The sequence below is a fragment of the Equus asinus genome, chromosome 1, assembly GCF_041296235.1.
Source record: "Equus asinus isolate D_3611 breed Donkey chromosome 1, EquAss-T2T_v2, whole genome shotgun sequence".
Classification (NCBI taxonomy): domain Eukaryota; kingdom Metazoa; phylum Chordata; class Mammalia; order Perissodactyla; family Equidae; genus Equus; species Equus asinus.
In genome coordinates this window covers 32,316,707-32,334,072 of record NC_091790.1, presented here as the reverse complement: position 1 = coordinate 32,334,072, position 17,366 = coordinate 32,316,707, and the positions used below count along the sequence as shown (strand labels likewise).

Sequence of the window (17,366 nt, the reverse complement as noted above, 5' to 3'; positions counted from 1 at the left end):
AGAGAGCTTTTCAATAGTTTTATATTCAGCATACATTTATTTAGACAGCAAGAGCAAATGATAATTTTGCAATTGAGAGTTCTAAATCCTGTAAACATGGTCCTAAATGTGGACTAACAAATATAGAATTCTGTAAACAGAATCCTAAGAGTGAAATAGCGACTAGAGAATTAGGTAAATACTTATTTGGGGGAAATTATCTTTTCCTCCTTTTTCCTTTCTTGTGGTACCGTCAAGGTCACTTGATGAGTCAGTAGGAAGATGGCAGAGGGGGAAGAAAAGCATTTATCATCAGCTGCTAATCCATAGGATCTGTCCTTTACCAACTCAGGAGTCCTATTTAGACCCACAAGCTAGTTTGGCTGTGCCTTGCCAAGCCACATTAAGCAGCTGTGTAAAATGAATTTAAATGGCATGCATCAGCATACAATCTCTTCCACTGGGGCAGAAAATCAATGTTAGCTAACCAGCACAGGAAGATCAAATCTGCCTTTCAGCCAGCAGCATCCAGATAGCTTCCTCAGAATACGACACCTCCTCCTTAATTAAAAATAAGAAAAAGAAAGATGGTGGAGTTATTCTATGTAAATCTGACAGTGCACTCCTGGCAAAGGCTCCTCTTTGCAGCCCTCTCCTTGTTCTGGATTTTGCCTTTCATGCCTATAATGTTCTTTCTAAAAAAGAAAGAAAATAAGGTTTTATTTCTATTTTAAATCTTCCTTCCTTTGCCCTTTGCAATGCACATAACCTGTTGTGCCTTTTTTTTTTTTTAAGCAGAAGCTTGAATGTGAAAAAACATGTATACTACATGTTTTAGTGCTTTGGGTTAAGAAATTTGATTTTCAACTTGCTTTTGCTTTACTTAACAGCTCCTTGCAGCAAACTCGTGTTTTGGCTTTTGTTTTTGTTTTCTTCCCTCGTTGAAAAGCCAGTTCACTAAACGTCAGTTTCTCTTTTGGAGAAGTGGCTCAAGGCTTTCAGAAACACAGGATTCCCAGAGTTTGATGTAATGACTTTTTTCTCAAGTCAGAACCCCAAAGGGCGTAGAGTCTATGAAAAGAATCTGAAAGAGACAAATTAATGATGAAGGTAGTGAGTGAGTGTGTGTGCACGCACATACATGTGTGTGCATAATTAGACAGAAGCAGAAGGCTCAATGTGAAAATGAAGGATTATGGCCATTATGCTTCAGGCTTCCTCAGCTAGTTGAATATAAGACGGTATAGAGAAAAAACACACAGCTTTAACTGGCTGGAAGCCGTTTGACTAATTCCTTTTTTCAGAAAAACCCACCTGCTACATTGAATAAGTTAAGGGAACATAGAGATGAATTGTTTTTTCTTTTTCACCTTTTGAGTAAGGGAATCCCTCATTTTGTATCAGAGTTTACAACAGAATGTGGTGAATCTTAGTGTTCAAGTACTAGATTAACTGAGTTATAATATCCAGTCTTTTTTTTTTTTTTAAGATTGGCACTTGAGCCAATCTTGATTGAGTCAAACAGATTGGCATCTGTTTTCAATCTTCTTTTTTTCTTCTTCTTCTCCCCAAAGCCCCCCAGTACATAGTTATATATTTTAGTTGTAGGTCCTCTGGTTGTGCTATGTGGGACACCACCTCAGCATGGCTTGATGAGCGGTGCTAGGTCCGCGCCCAGGATCCGAAACAGCGAAACACTGGGCCACCGAAGCAGAGCGCGCGAACTTAACCACTCAGCCACAGGGGTCGTTTGAAATTAACAATTTATACATAATATCCATCCAGGACCCCCCATACACTCTGGTAGACTTTTTACTCAGAAAACACATTGCCATGTTCAGTTGTATAGCATTTCTAGTTCATATAGGATTCTTTTGAAGTAATGAGAAACAGAGAGTTGGAAATATTATTCGATTTTACTAAAACCCTGGTTCAGGGATGGCAGATGACTTTCAGTCCGTTCTGATGGCTGTCTGGAGCATCATGTTGGAAGGATTCTGAGACATGGTCTGAGCGGAGGAGAGCCAGAGTCGGCCAGAAGTTTAGGAAAGACTGGCCACCAGCTTCCTAAAGAAGCGTTGCCATGAATTCCGGCTACAACGTAGTCTTCAGTGTTTTTTGAATGACTGAGTCCACTATCAGTGTCCTTTGTACTTAAAGCACACACACCCTCGTAAAATAAATTTCCCTCAGTCATTTAGTGTGTTTTGCATCCATTCATTCATTCTAGGTGCATCTGTCAGTGTCCAGCAGTTGGCATCTCTGCCAAATACAGCTGATTTGTAGATTTGGATATTTCAGACTTATCCAGTTTTTTTTCTTGGGAGTAAGCTCCAAGGATGATGTGTGACCTCAGCGAACTCACAGAAGGCCTGACAAGCCCTCCCTCTTTAGGCCAGGATAGATTTTCATTCCTTGAATTCAGCCCCCCACAGCACCTCCTGTATACATCAACTTTAATCAAGTCTTTGGTGACTTGAGATGGTTTGTATCAAAGTTCTGGCCCAGATCTTTAAGATAATAATAGCTTCATAAGAATAGGCTCCAAGAGGATGTAGAGTTTCAGTTGTAGAATAATAGAATTTTAGAGCTAGAAGGATGTTAGATGTCATCCATTCCTACCCCTCGATGTTGTGGTGGAGGAAACGAAGACCTACAGTGTTACCTGCTCAGGTCACTTAGTCAGTCACAGGGAGGGCAGAGCAGACCCCAGGGCCCTGTCTTATTCTATGGCTCTTCCTTCTCCTAGTGCTGTCCCTATAGATTGTCCCTTAAAAGAAAAAAATCTCTTAATTTTAGTTCGCCCTCGTGTCTAAAGGCAATTCTGTTAGAACCCAAGTACTCAGCAGGGTCATTGTGCAGATCCTGCTTATTACATCGAGGTCTGGATTTTTTTCCTCAGCTCAGCCTTTGCTGCCCCTGCAAGGGAGTAACAGCTTTGCACACTCCCACTCAGGCTCCACGTGCAGCACAAGTAGTTTGTTTCTGGAACCACATGCCTTGTAAGATGGAGTGACAGTTTACTTGAAGGCACACAGATGGGGTTGAATTTCTGTCCTTCTCATCCTTCAGTTGCCCACCAGTAACACTTTAGCATTTCCCATTCTTGGACTGAAGTGTAGCTGTGAAAGTAAGAATTCTGAATCGTGCAAGAATATAAATAGAAGTCGGTGTTTTTACCTGGATGAGTGCATACACCTCCATGATGATGACACAAGCGATGTCTGTCCTCTTGCTGTCCTCGAAGGCTCCCCAGTGGACCAGAAGGAGGGAAGTGCTCAGACTTCTTAGTTTTGAAAAGAGTGAGTCAATATGAGAGTCTTATTACTCTTGCCTGGAAGGGAATTTTTACACCGAACATCACAACCATGAGTCTGGAGACCTACATTTCAATCCTTACGTCATACCAAAAGCTAGAATCTGAAACTACTTTCAAAATGTTTTTGTTTTTAGTAAAAACAGGAGGTTGGGAATTTTAATTAACATTATTTTTGAATCTTAGCCTCTCTTCAACAGGGTCAGTACATTCCATGACGTCTTAGCCATAAAGTAGATTGCTCAGTAGCAGCCTGACCATATGGATGTTGAAGTGGCTGAATGTTTTGTGAGTTTGAGCAATGGAACAGCTGGCTCCACTTAGAACACTGATGGATCGCTCTGTCCTCTTGGGCATGCATAGCACTTACATCTGTGTCTCATGTGTACCCCACATACACACACACCTTCCAGCAACTATTCCTTAGTGAAGTGTATTTATAATTCATTTCCCCTGTTGCTATTTGCCGGCAAAGCACTTTTTTCCTATTATTTTCCTCTGAAGCCAGTATGACGTGATTCTGCCGATGGGGAAGGAGCCACTGATGTGGAAATTCATTAATGGAGATAGTGCATTAAAATGTCAAAGAGAGGGGGCAGAAACTTCTAAATGTGTCAAGCCCCAGCTATAGTGGGCTCCATTGGCCCGAAGGGCTGTGAGTGATGTGTATTAACTAAGAATTTAGCCCCTTGGACTTTGGACAATTAGGTTTTAAAATAATAGCTATGATTTGAAAAGTCACATTATTGAAAGACAGAGAAAAGATTTCAAAGACTTAAATAGAGTTTTTATTTCCGCAATTAAATGTGAGCCGTTGTGTTATCATCTAAACATGGTACTTTGATTTTTTCGCCCCTTTTTCCCTTCAAAATTTAGAATTTGAATGAATATTATTATGTTGGTATTTTAAGATTATGATTTCAATCAATCTTTCAGAGTTACAGAACTATTATGGTAGCCATAAAGTACATTTATTAGTCTTCAAATCGAAAAGTAGTAAAACACTAATTTTTAAAAGACCAAGAGAGACTTTTTTTTTTTAAGTTTAATGAGATCCAAGGAATCAGTGTATGAAACGTACAGCAAACCTGTAATAGACTAGAGTCTGTGAAGTTCCCTAAATGACTGACTATTACCTAGAGATTTTTAAACGTACACACACCCTCCCTACAGCCATGGAAGGGCTGAGGCTCGTGAACCTGTATTTTTCATAAATCCCCTGGGTGATTCTGGTGTAGAAAGCCGGCGCGTGTCTGAGGATCGGCATTTGGGGTTTCCTGCTCCTGAAGAACAGTAATGAAAAACACGGGGAGAGGAGGCAGGAAAGTGGGCACTCGGATTCCCAGTTTTTTACACCTTCTCCCTGGTGGACGCTGAAGGAGGAAAATACTGGGCAGGGCTGGGGATGCTGGGTGGAATGAGGAGGAATGAATGTTGGTATCGACCCAATACCATAACCCAGGCTTTGGTCATCTCTTGACTCCTGGCAAAGTCTGTCCCTAAATCCCTCTCTTTCTGCCTTTTCGCATCCTCTCAGACATCAGTGTCCTCCTCCTACTCTGAAATATTCCAAGCTCCCCAGCACACCTAGACCAGGCTTCTTAATTCAGAATGTCTTCTAGCCACGTCCCAGTCTGAACCTCACAGCTGGGTGCTGTCCTCGTGGTGTAAGATAACTCAGCATGATGTATGTATTGGGTCCGGGCCCTTATTAACTGGCTGAGTCTCCCATCAGTGGAGTGTGGGCCCTGTTAACTTGTCTAGGCCACTTGTCTTCACATCTCACCTCTTGACCCTCCCAACATCTCTGCCCCACATACCCACACATCCACACCAGACAAACTAGAATGATCGGACCTAGAATCAGCATTGGAGGCCGCCTGTCACCGGGGAAAAGTCAGCAGCACAGTCCGGCCAATCCCAGCCATAAAGTTATCAAAGGATAGGATTGTTGAAATCACGTACATCTCACATAGTCGCATTGGCGCCTCATTGCCAACCTGCAAGGCTGTGGGGCTGATACCAGGAAGTGTTGAGTTGTTCTCAGCCTGAAATCTGATCACCTCAGCAGTGTTCTGGACTGAAGGCGACAGGAACAGTTTGTCAGTGCCGAGGAAGATATGATCTGCATCTTAGTCTCTCCCAGTCTGGGGTTTGGGAAGTGTCGTGGGTGACCGTGTGAAGATCACAGGTGAGGGGCTGGACCCTCGGGCTGCCCCCAGGGCCTCTCAGCTGGTCTGTCAAAGACCGTGGGAGCCACTCCCTGAGGCTCCTCTTAATCTTGACCTTCATTTTTATTTTGAACTCCACTTCCGTTACATAGCTGAAAAAACCCAACCAAACAAAAACCCACAACTACAAAACCATGAGGTTTTGCCCCTTGCTTTCAAAACTAACTCTTACTGGATTGCCTCTGGTTGTTAAATTCCCATCAAGAAAGAACTTGCCGGATCCTACCTTCTCCTACTCCTCAGGCCAGAGCAATGGGCGAGAACATAGGGAACTGTAGTTTTGCTCAGCTTCAGGCCTTTCCTGCAACAGTTTTCACCCTAATTCTGAACAGTGTTTTTGCTTAAACAAGTTAAGTAACTTTATGAGCCAGGCCACCTTTAGCTCAGGAAATCTATAAGAATTTTAGGAGGGCTTTTTTTTAATTATAAATAACTATATTGATATATTTCTGTGGCAAAGTATATGGGATGGAGATCTTGGGACCCCAATTCTTTTTTTTTCAGCCAACAGACTGGTCTGTTAAGGTACAAGAGGTCTATGAACACGTGCCATCTATGCGTTTTTAATTATCTCACCCTAAAACATTACTCAGATGAGTTTGTTGCTGTTGCTACTCAGCTTCCCAGTGTTTGTCAAGCTGATGTGCTCCCTGTGTGTGAGGTGCCCAGCCCTCTCAGGAGACCCATCTTTACATTCATCCCCTGGTCAGTTCAGTCCCTTAAACCTCGTACCCAGGAAGGGGGTGTCCTGGCATAAGGGGTGGGTACTCCTGCCACTGAAAAGGAATCGCCCTCCTTGTCATTTAATCTGGATCTTTTCCTAATGGTATTATGATCTCCAGATAAACTTTTTTTAAGTAAAGATCTTTCATGTAATGCCGTTAGAGAGGGGCACTTGTTTCTTTCTGCGGGGACATCAGTGGCAACTGGTTTTTCTTTCACAAGTTACAACGGATCTCATTTTTACCCAACTTGGAAACCGTGCCCTCTGTGTCTCGTCAGAGGCCAGTGGGAGCTACGTGTCCCAGACCCCACAGAGTTCTGGGGTCACCTCTTACAGGGAGTGGGCAGTTTTGGAACCCAGTGCTGCCCCCTGTGGCTTTCTTCCCACCCTGCGCTGCAGGCGGCCGGGGTGCTGGGAATCATGGGAAGTGCTAACATCCAAATCTCTGAATGAGGCGTCTCCAGAGCGGAGACTTTCAGTTCATTTTTGTATGATTGCCAATAAACTGTTCATAATGGGCTTCACAAGCCAAAATCAACGTGGAGCTGAAGAGAAGATTCTCAGTTATCAATTACCAAAGTTCGAGCAGCCAGACTCTGTGTTTGCGTTTACTTCACACCCCGACAGGGAAGTCTCTCGCTTCAGAGCCCTCGCGCCCTGCCTGCTCTCCTGGCTGCTTTGAGAGGAGCTGGGGCTCAGTCGGCTGCTTTAGGAACAGCTCGACCCTGTGTCGAGGCAAAGGGGAAGTACTGAATCTCGAAATTGCACATCAGGAGCCATTTCAGCAGTGAGCCAGGAGCAGGACTGACAACAGGCGGGAACCCCCTGAGAAGTCTGCGTGAAGTAGTTAACAACATGGGGGAAATGCTTCTGTGTTATAGGCTTTTAGGAAATCCAGGAGGGAAGTGCACTGTTCCTCAGTGCTTGGCGGAAGCAGCTTCACCAAGATGCGTGGGTGAGAATACAGCTCTGTGCAGAAAGGTGGAGACGACAGAGAAATGCTGTAGACGCAGAGAGCCCCTCTGGGCAAGGCCACCTTCCCCAGGCCCATGGCTAGGACGTGGCAGGGGGAAGGTCTGCTCTGAAGAGTTATCCACTCAGAAGACCGTTCTCGAGAATGTGCCAACACAGTTACCACTGCCCCCCATCGACAGGGTCTTTTTCATAGAGCTGTTGAAAAATGACATTCCTCTTCTCCTGTTCTTTTTCTCTCTCTCTCTAAAGCCCCAGTGCAGGGTTGTGTATCCTAGGTGTAGGTCCTTTTAGTTTTTCTGTGTGAGCCACCACCACACCATGGCAGCTGACAGATGGAGGTATGGTTCCACGCCTGGGAAGTGAACCTGGGCCGCCAAAGCAGGGAGGGCACCAAACTTTGACCACTTGGCCACAGGGCCGGCCCCTGCCCATTCTTAAAGGAAAAAATAAAACTTAAATGTATCAGTTACCAAAGCGTGTAGGGAGTTACTAGTTTATAGCTGGAAAATGACCAATAATTGTTGCTCTAGCTCGGTTGCTGGCATTATACACATCTCGGCCTTCTTTAAGGGAACAGGCTGCCTTGAAAAGAGATCACGTTCACAGCGAGGGAAGATCCTAGAAAAGTATCGTAAAGGGCGTTCCTACATAGGGAGGAAAGGTGAATTGAAGGACTCAAGCTCTGCTTTCCAGACTTGAGTCTCCAGCTGCCTCTTGGCGTAGCCTTTTGGGAGCTGAGAAGATGTTAGGAGCAACATGTCCACAGCCGAGCTCATGGTCTCTCTAGTGTTTGCTCTCTCAGCAACTGCCCCATTATCCATCCTTTTGTGCAAGCCAGACACCCGGGAGACTTCATGGCACAGCTTTTCTTTGCCCACAGTGCCTAATTCATCACCAAGTCTTGTCAGGTTTACCTCCAAGATACCACTCAGCTCTTTATTGTTCCCCATCCCCCAGTTACAAGGCCCGTCATCTCTTACCTGGAGTATTGTAATAGCCACACACCTCTTGGCCCTAGAGTCATTCTTCCTGCCTCCTTACCCAATCAGAGAACGATGCCTTTGATAGACACATCTTTTTATGCCATTTTTCCTGCTTAAAAACCCCTAATCTCTTCCTATTTCTCTTAGGATACAGACCTGGTGTGATTCCTCCCGCTCCACTCTCGCTTCTTGCTAGTCCGCCTCGCTCTCTCCACCTCCCTCCCCTGCTTCTGGATGCCCTCTCCTCTCCTCCTCTCCTGATTGGTTCCCACTTGATTCTTCAGATCTCATCTGAGGCAAGGGGAAGGGGGGCCAGCATGCCTTCCTCAGGGCACTTTCCCTGCCCTGCCTGTTTATAGGCTCCCCTCGTGCACATCCTCTCCTCCTTCCACGTGACGTGGTGCAGTTTGACACCCACTCCTCTGGGTATTGGACTTGTGCGTGTTCTTGTTTTGGCTCACCATTGTGCCCCTTCCCCCACCCCACTCCCACCTGCCTTAAAACAGTCATCGGGAGCAAATGATTGTGACTGTCAACTAAATGGAAGGCATTTCCCATCCATTTTAGTTATTTCTAGCATGTCTCCCTGAGTGAAAGGAGTGCAATGTTTTTTCAAAAAATAGCAGGCGGCTGTGTATTTTTACAGGAATCTGCAGTTTTTAAATGCTTGGCATTTCTCTTTGTTCTTTGTCTTTGGTTTAATGACATAAAGGCCACTTTACCTTCATGGGATTGATTCTACCAGAGCAACTGGCTTATTGAAATTACAGCCCTCTTTGGCGACCAGGATTGCTGATGCCTTGTCATTGCAGCCGCACGGATGGATTCGCCACACCAGACATGGGCTTGGCCTTCGACAGCTTTCTTTTCTGTCTTGGTTGTGTTGTCTGGGGGACATCGGTAGTGATTTTCCTCTTCAGATATTAGATGTAAAATAATCTTCATGGAATTTGCCCTTCTTGGTACTGTTTTGAAAGAGTCACTGTGTAACTGAGGTTGAAAGTCTGTCTTACCAGTGATGCTGGACACATCTATGAAAATAGTTTGTGTTTATGAAACATTTAAAATAGAGCATCCTGTGTAATGTTCTATGTACAGTTGGAGCTCTCCAAGAGTAAACTCTGCCGGAATAGGGCTTTTCAAAGTTTCAAGTTCTTAGTTCTGATAAGTATTGGATTTAAGTGAAAAAATGCCCCAAATTTTAGTGTTAGCCAAATTTATTTTGTCAGTAAGCCATCTTTTCTGGCACCACGACTCAAACTACATCTATAGTGACAGTCCATATAGAGGAAGCTATGTGTGTGTTTGGCGCTCATACACATTTTCCAGTACAGCGGGCTTTGCTTCATACTCATTTTGAACATAACTCAAGAATGTATCAGAGGATGTGCTCAACTCTTCAGAGTGGAGCTGCTCTCCATGTGTCTCTGCCACTGGGACTTTGTATAAAGTGGCTTCACTCTCGCGGTGTCTGTTTCCAGAGCATGTCTTCGGTCTGTCCCTCCCTTTCTCCAAGGAGCGGTATCAGAAATCCATTCATTTTCAGGATGTATATTTCACACTTCCCTGTCTGTCACTGTTGAGAAAAAATAGTGGTGGTTGCTAAAACGATATGGCCTACATATTCTTTCAGAGCAGCAAAATCATATGCAGATCTTACTTTATTTTAAATTTTATTGTAGTTGACTTGAAAACAAGATACTTAGACATGTGTGGTGCTCTTTGTAGGATTCCATACTAATACTTGTAACTGCTAAATTCAGACCGTAGTGGGAAGCTGTATTCCCCTTTCTGCCTTCACAGTGAACCATTGGAAATGGTCACTTTAAAATTGGTATTTGCTTTTGGTTTTTTTTCCCCCAAAGTCAGCTCTTTGTTGGCAGATGAATGTATAATGTTTGAGAAAGCTCCAAAGTGAATAATAAGAAAATCTATAAAAAGTGACGTGTGTGTGTGTAGATTGAGAAGCAGGAACGAGGCAGGCTTGAGGCACATGCATTTGCAGCCTCCACTCCTAAATTATTCTCATCATCAGAGCCTGGGCTTTGTCATAGAATGACAGATCTCAAACACTTACATCCAGTCCCAACCGAAGGCCGATTTAAATAAAGTTCTGCTGGTTGTTCTGCAGGTCCGCGTGTTTAAATAACAGCCCCCATGTCGTACTTGGACATGAAAAGGTAGAGGGGATAGTGTGGGCCACAGGCCTGGCCCAGGGCCGGATGCTCAGCACACTGTGAACCGTGAGCTCTGTGTCACTGTCACAGGGCGCGGTCCAGGGCTTCCTCAGCAGCAAGACAGAAACGAATGTTATGTTTAGTATTTATTGAATTCCCCCCAGATGTTATTGGGCGTTCATTGCCACTCCTGTTGCAGGTTAGGAATCCATGGCATCGGGACAGCCATCATTTGTAACAAAAACGACTTGAGCCTGTAGCCCCACTAGCAAATAGCCCAGTAATTCACAAACCCAAAGGTGAAGGTCGTGACCTGGCACTTGGCTCTTCCAGGTACAGCTTCCATTTTGGTAGGTTTGTCCTTGAAAATGTTCCCTTCGTTCCAGTTTGTATTTTTGCCTGTTTTTGTTTCGTTGCTCCTGTTTCCTTTTGAAAAAAGAAAGCGTGGTGATTTTCTTCTGCCCTCCCCTCATTCGGAGATCTGGAGCATTCCCAATGTTGCTGTGGACAGAAGGGCCAAGCAGGCGGCAAGCGCCGCCTCTAGAAAGGGACCAACCTCTTCTGAGGTGACTGTGGTCCTGGGAATGGTAGCCTGCCCGACCCCACAAGCTTTTTGTGCAGAGCCACAGACATCCTGCTCCATTAGCATCACCGTGAGAAGTCGAGCACTCAGCTCTGTCAGGGAGGTGGCCGTCTTATGTTTCTGTCCACAAAAGGAATTGTCTCAATTTCCAAAATTCAACAGAGTACACTGAACACACTTTTTGAGTATTAAGCCCATCTCGCTTCTTCAAAATTACCAATAGTCTTGGCAGTAGTTTCCAAACACTCATGAATAGGATTTCTTCTGTGACGATGAAAACCTGGCTCTGTCCCCTGTATGGCCAGGTGCATTGCTCATGCCCACGCACCCTGCATCCCTGGGAAGACGCAGTTCCCTCTCAGCTGCTTGCCTCCTTGGATACCCAGAAGCGTGCAGGATAAACCCCTTCCTGGAGGCAGGTGTCCAGGGCGCTGTTCTGTTTGCGTCCACCGCCTCTGCCTCTCCCTCTGTCCGCCTCGCTGAAGGGTGCCCTCCAGAAAGCTCAGGGAACAGCATCATTCTGATTTGTCAGCTTTCTACAACTAAAGACAAATGGAAAAGGATGCTCATAGGCCGTTCTACTTTGTCCCACCATGTGTTAGCCGTGCCAGAGGGCCCTTGGAGAGAGAAGTATAGTATGCTGGACTGAAGCAGGCTCTGGCGGTTCTGTTTACGCACTTACTAGCCGTGTGTCTTTAGACAAGCTATGTAAGTTCTCTGATCCTTATTTTCTCTCTCTGTATGTGAGCATAATTCCACCAACCTTCCTCTAGAAATTTAAAAAATTAAATGTGTAAAGTGCTAGAAATCATGCCAGGCATATTTCTGAGTGCTTGATAAATTATTGTTATGATCGTTGTCAGTCCCTCCATGTCCATATGGAAAAACTGAGGCCCAGAGAGCCTCAGTGGTCTGCTCCCAGATCCCAGTGGCAGTGGAAAATGTGGCTAGCGACAGTGAAGACCTCTGGCTTTTTAACCAGACTTTTAAAGCAATAGACGTGATTTAATTGGGGACCATTGTGACCAGCAACTGACATCCAACACACAGACCTTTAAATCTTTAATTTTTTGTTATGTTAAGGGTATTTTTTAAGACCTCTGTAATGTGCACCTTCATCATGTTATGGCGATTGAAGATGGACAGTGCAGACCTGGGGGAGAAATCATAGATTAGAGTTTGATGAGACCTCAGCGGTCCCTTCATTTAACCATCTGCCTGGTGGATTTTGTATTCTGGTTCTCTTTTCCACCTTAGTCATAAACAAGTGTGCTTGAGGATCTGTTAGTTTTGTACATGTTAGTTACGCGGCACAGGAAACTGAATTTGGTGGCACGGGAAACTGAATTTGGTGGAAGCTTGAAAAGGTGGCGATCTTTCATAATGCCTGTTTACAATAATAAGAATGTTCTCCATTGATTCATTCATTTAACAAATATTTTTTAGTAGCTGACATGCACTCAGTTGCTCCTCTCAGGCGGCATACACGCCTAGAAGAGCCAAGACATGCACATAAATTGTTTTAACATACAAAACAAAGTGCAGAGCTTGCAAGTGGGGTGATAAGGATGGCCTTCACAGAGGAGGTAGCCCCTGAAGCCGGTCTTGAAGGACAGGTCAGAGTTGGAAGCGATCACTGCCTCGGAATTAGTCTCCAGAAAACACACCCTGTTCATAAGTTAGATGCTCTTCCTGTGATTTGTCTGCTGGGAAATGGAGAGGGCAGCCCCAGCACGTGGCATCGTTTTCTTTTGGAACAGTTACATCAATGATAAATTGTCTTTTGTTTGAATGAAAACACCTCAGCAGGGACCCTAATATATTTGAGTTAATGCCAACAACCTACATGCTGCTGTGAAGACCCTAACCATATAGGAAAATGTTTATAGCTGCCGGGCAGTGTGTTTATAAGTATTTGACGACCTGGAGGTTAATCAGAAGCCATTGGATGATCTCAGATCCATTCTTAATGAACTGCAGCCGGGTATTCTAATACTGATTCAGCAGTCTTTGAGTTCAAGGCTAAGTAATGCTCCTCTCTCCCAGAGCCACACTCACAGCAGTACTCTTTCAGCCTTCTAGAATGTTCTTTCCAAGCCATCATCAAGTGTTAGTTTGCACAGAATTTCCCTGAATGGTTTGTATATATTTAAAAGAAAAAAAAAACCACTCAAACGTTTGCTACTTTGAATTTTCAAATGGACCATGTTTGAACTTTTTCTGCTAGTCAGAAAGCTGAATCCAATGGAAATAGCTGCCCAAAAAGAATAGTATACATTTTTAATGACTTATGTTAATCTTTTAAAGAAAGTCTTTAAAAAACTTTTTACTATTGTACTTTAAGAGCCACCAAATGACAGTTTAATGGAAGTGGAGGGGGTTATAATCATAATTAATTTGGAACAGAGAAGCCAAGTGTCTGTGGATTTTTACAGCCCCCCCCCCCATTAGCTTTCCTCCTAAACATAAACATTAATGGCCAAAACTTCGAGAAGTTTCTTAGAAGTATAGTATTTACATAAGAAAAGCTTGACTCCCACCGTGGAGGCCTTTAAAGCTTTTGCCGCATTGCCATCATCTTTCTTTTTGTGTTAACTTTCCTGGGAGGATTAAACCACCAGGCTGTTTAGTTCCCGCCCCCCCCCCCCCCAGTCTTGTTACCAGCAGTTAGAGAAATGACATTGTGTGACGCTTGTCTCCTTCAGATCAAAGGATGCCTTTTACCTCTTTCAAGAGTCAAGAGAAGTTTGTCTTGGACAGGGCAGAGACACAAAACTAAGCCACCAAAAAGATGAGCTCATGAGTCTGCATGGCAGTGGAGGAGGGGTGAGCCAGGCCTATTAGGGACACTCACAGCCAATCAGTCTAGGCTCCCTCCTGTCACAGAAAATCCTATACGAAGAAATGCAAGTCTGTTGTTTACTGTGTTATTTTAATATAGGGGAAATTGGTGTGTTTTTAATAGTACCTATTTTCGGAATGTTAAAATACAAGGTCAAAGAGCGTTTGGGAAATGCTTTCTCTCATATGCATTCTATCAGAAAATTTAGGCCAGAGAAAAATTTCTTTTTTAAATAACATTCCCGCACTGCCCATTTGTTTTCCATTTCTTGACTTCTGTTTTTTGATACAAGGATACTAGGTAATGTTAATTAAGAATCAGATCTTTTTAAATGTCAGAAATTAATTTTGCTTGCTTTTGTAATTCCTGTTCTTATTCAAGTTCCCCCTTTCTTGCTATATTTCCCTGTATAAATGATAACCTGGAACACTTGACATGATTAGAAACAGGTAATTTCTTTGTGGAATTTATAATATTTGGAATTTTTACGTAGTATATGACCTAATCACCTAGCAATAGAGTTCAGCCTCTCTCTCCAGGAAATAAATCATTTTAAGCCAACATGAAAAATAATAGCCCCGCCCCTTGCGTCGATGCATTGTTAGACGTGACTTCGAGGGTGAACGGCTGCTGAGATGCATGGTCGGTATATGTATGCATGTGCTTTCTCTTCATATAGGCAAGGAAGTTTTCCTGGCATGAATCAGAGTGGACTTATGGCTTCCAGCTCTCCCTACAGCCAGCCCATGAACAACAGCTCTGGGCTCATGAACGCCCAGGCGCCCCCCTACAGCATGACGCCCAATATGGTGAACAGCTCAACAGGTAACGGTGGCAGCTCCCTGCTCCCGAGGGCTGCCTGCCCTGTCCTTCCTCTCTTCGTAGGCCTGCACCACTGAAAGTCCAGAAACAGCTCAGCAATCGGACCATTTGGTGAAAAGGGGGAAAATGCTACTTTTCTGCTGCTTGGATGCTTGCTCAATCGATTTACCTATTTTAAGACTTGAGGATTACATTACATTTTATGTAAAGTATTTTTATTCCTTCTGTGTTTGTATAATCTGCGGACGCATTTCAAGTGTCATTGGAGCTTGCTCGCTTAATGTACGCACCGAGTTCTTTTTATCTTTGGGCATTATTAGGAGTATCGGAAGAGCCCACGACAAAATCTGTACTTTCCACGAGATAGTGGTGGAGATGAACATTTAAACTTCGTGTTTCTGAGGAAGTGACTGAAGGGCAGAACAAGGCGGGGGTTGAAGGACTTTTTTCATTTAGGGAAACTCCCCTTTAAGTGTCTATCTGGAAATAGTTGTTCCATAAGTGCCGTTCCCACATCATCTCTATTGAGAAATTACTTATTGTCTTTTTAAAGAACTGTTTTCAATTTTTCATTGTGTTTCATTTTTTCAACCCACTTTATGATCTCAGCGGTTGCATTCTTACCAGTTCCCCTCTGATTAGCGCAGTAAGAGTGTTCTGTCAGTTTGTGGACGTATCAAGAATGTCTAAACTGTGCACATCTTCCATATTCTCAGACTCTGTAGGCCCAGGACCACCTCCTCAAGCCCCCACATGACCTAGCGATGATGAACGGGACCCTTTATATGAAGAAACGCTCTGTGTTACTCTAGTGCCTGTTAGAGTGGGAGACACCACTTGGGGTGGGATTCTCTCATTTAGTTGATTCAGAGTTTGGTGTAGCCAGTTGTGTGTCCTCCAGCGCTTTATGATGTGTCAGGAAAACATCATGGAATTAGGGGCTCGGCTCTCTCTTCTCCCTCTTTTTATGTCCTCTGCCTTCCTGACCTCGCCATCTTTGAAAGGCTGCCCCCCCGAGCTGTGTCTCTTTGTCGGGCAGAACAGACAGCGAGAGGCTGGGCTTGCATCCTCTCTGAGCTTCAGAGTTGTTGGTTTCTAGGGCCTGATTGAGTCGTGCCATTCCCTGGTTACTTCCCTTTAAAGATTTGTGGAAGAGGAAAAAACAGAGCCGACTGGTGCAAATAAATAAAATAGCTCTTCCTGATGTTAAGCAGGTTGTCATTCATCCCGGTGAGGTGGATGTTTTTACATTTGAGATGAAAAGTGAAAAGCTCTCGGACAGTCTCGTAGCTGGAACTTTCCCCTCCCCTTCCCAGCACTGTCCCAGGTAATGGTTCATTTGGGTTATGACATTATGTGTTTTGTCTGGCTTGCTGAAATAAAATTACTTCAGAGCATTGAAATGACACAATAAATTTTCACCTACTATTAGCAATACTCATTTTCCCCTTTTTCCTTTGGACCCCAGAGCCACAAAAATAACCAACAACAAATAGATGGCACTGTGCCCTGCCTAAGGAGATTTATGTATTCCTAAGGAATAACCAATTTAATGGAGATTCACAGAGAGGGTTTCTTTTTATTACTATTATTCAGATAATTCAGCTATTCGTTATTTCATACAGAGGAAATCTGTTCAAGGAAAGGCCATTTATCCTCACAGTCTTTTTTGTATGAGCTAGTAGTGTATTTTTTCTTATTGCATTGTACCTTTTGAAATAGTGAATTTTTAATAATTTAGTCATTTATCGGATTTTCCTCTACACATTTATAAGATTTTATTCCTGTTTTATTAAGTGAAATGCTGCCTGATAGAAAGTAATCATCCAGCACATCTGAGAAATATTGACGATGGCGTATTTACTGCGTATCTGTTGATAGGTACATAGGAATCTGCTCTGTCTGTCTTAGAATCTCTGAAGGAAACAGGAATGACAGAGGATGCCAGAACGTTCCAGTGTAGCTCCTGATGAGAGTTTTGGTCTGAAAGTTTACACTTGACTTTTCTAAAGATGGGTCGGAAATGGCTTGGGTCATCATCTCGTCAGTCTACTTGGTTTGGGCCCCGGGAGATAAATTACCAGTGATAACAGCAAAGCATTTTCTCCATCAGAGGACACTTTGGAGAAAGTGAAGGTAATACAAATGATAGCCAGGGCTGGCAGTGGGGTTTTCTGAACCTCGGTTAGCAGCTTATGCAACTGGCATTCCAGCATCCTCTTTGCTGAGTTCAGACAATTGTGCTGTCGATGGCGTACAGGGCCAAAAAAAGTCCTCCCGTGTAGTGACAAATTGTTACAGGCTTCAGTGAGCAAGTAATTATTTAAATGGAGTCAGTGTGAGTCTGAATGTGACAACTATTTCTTCACTTAAAATGCAGGGGGAGTGGGATGGGAAGCAGTGGGGATTTTTTTCCTCTTTAAAGGAGCTTTTTAAAAATTACTTGGATGAAAAGATTAGAATTATGTATTCCTAGGGCAAAATTATAAGTCATGTATAACCTTGTTAAATAGAGCCCTGTATAATACTTGTGTTGTTAGTTACATTGTACTTCTTTGTGTTTGTTTTATAATATTCATTAGCCATATACTTGTGTGGGTATAAACCATCATCTTAACAAAGACTTCTAAATTCCAGAAAATATATCTACTGTCTGGTTCTAAGTCACTCTACAAAGTGTAGGGCACTTCCATCAGTATAACCTAGATAGTAAATGAGCAGCCATACTGTGCTG

The 17,366-nt window shown here is 43.6% G+C and overlaps 1 protein-coding gene across 11 annotated transcripts in view; it reads left to right on the top strand.

Moving 5' to 3' along the window:
- Positions 1 to 17,366, top strand: part of ARID1B (AT-rich interaction domain 1B) — a 413,167-nt gene that overhangs the window by 357,360 nt on the left and 38,441 nt on the right. For all 11 annotated transcript variants that reach the window (XM_044761123.2, XM_044761128.2, XM_044761127.2 and 8 more), the window contains one exon: positions 14,490 to 14,635. In XM_044761123.2, the coding sequence (XP_044617058.2) occupies positions 14,490 to 14,635 (146 nt within the window). The remainder of the gene's footprint in view (positions 1 to 14,489; positions 14,636 to 17,366) is intronic.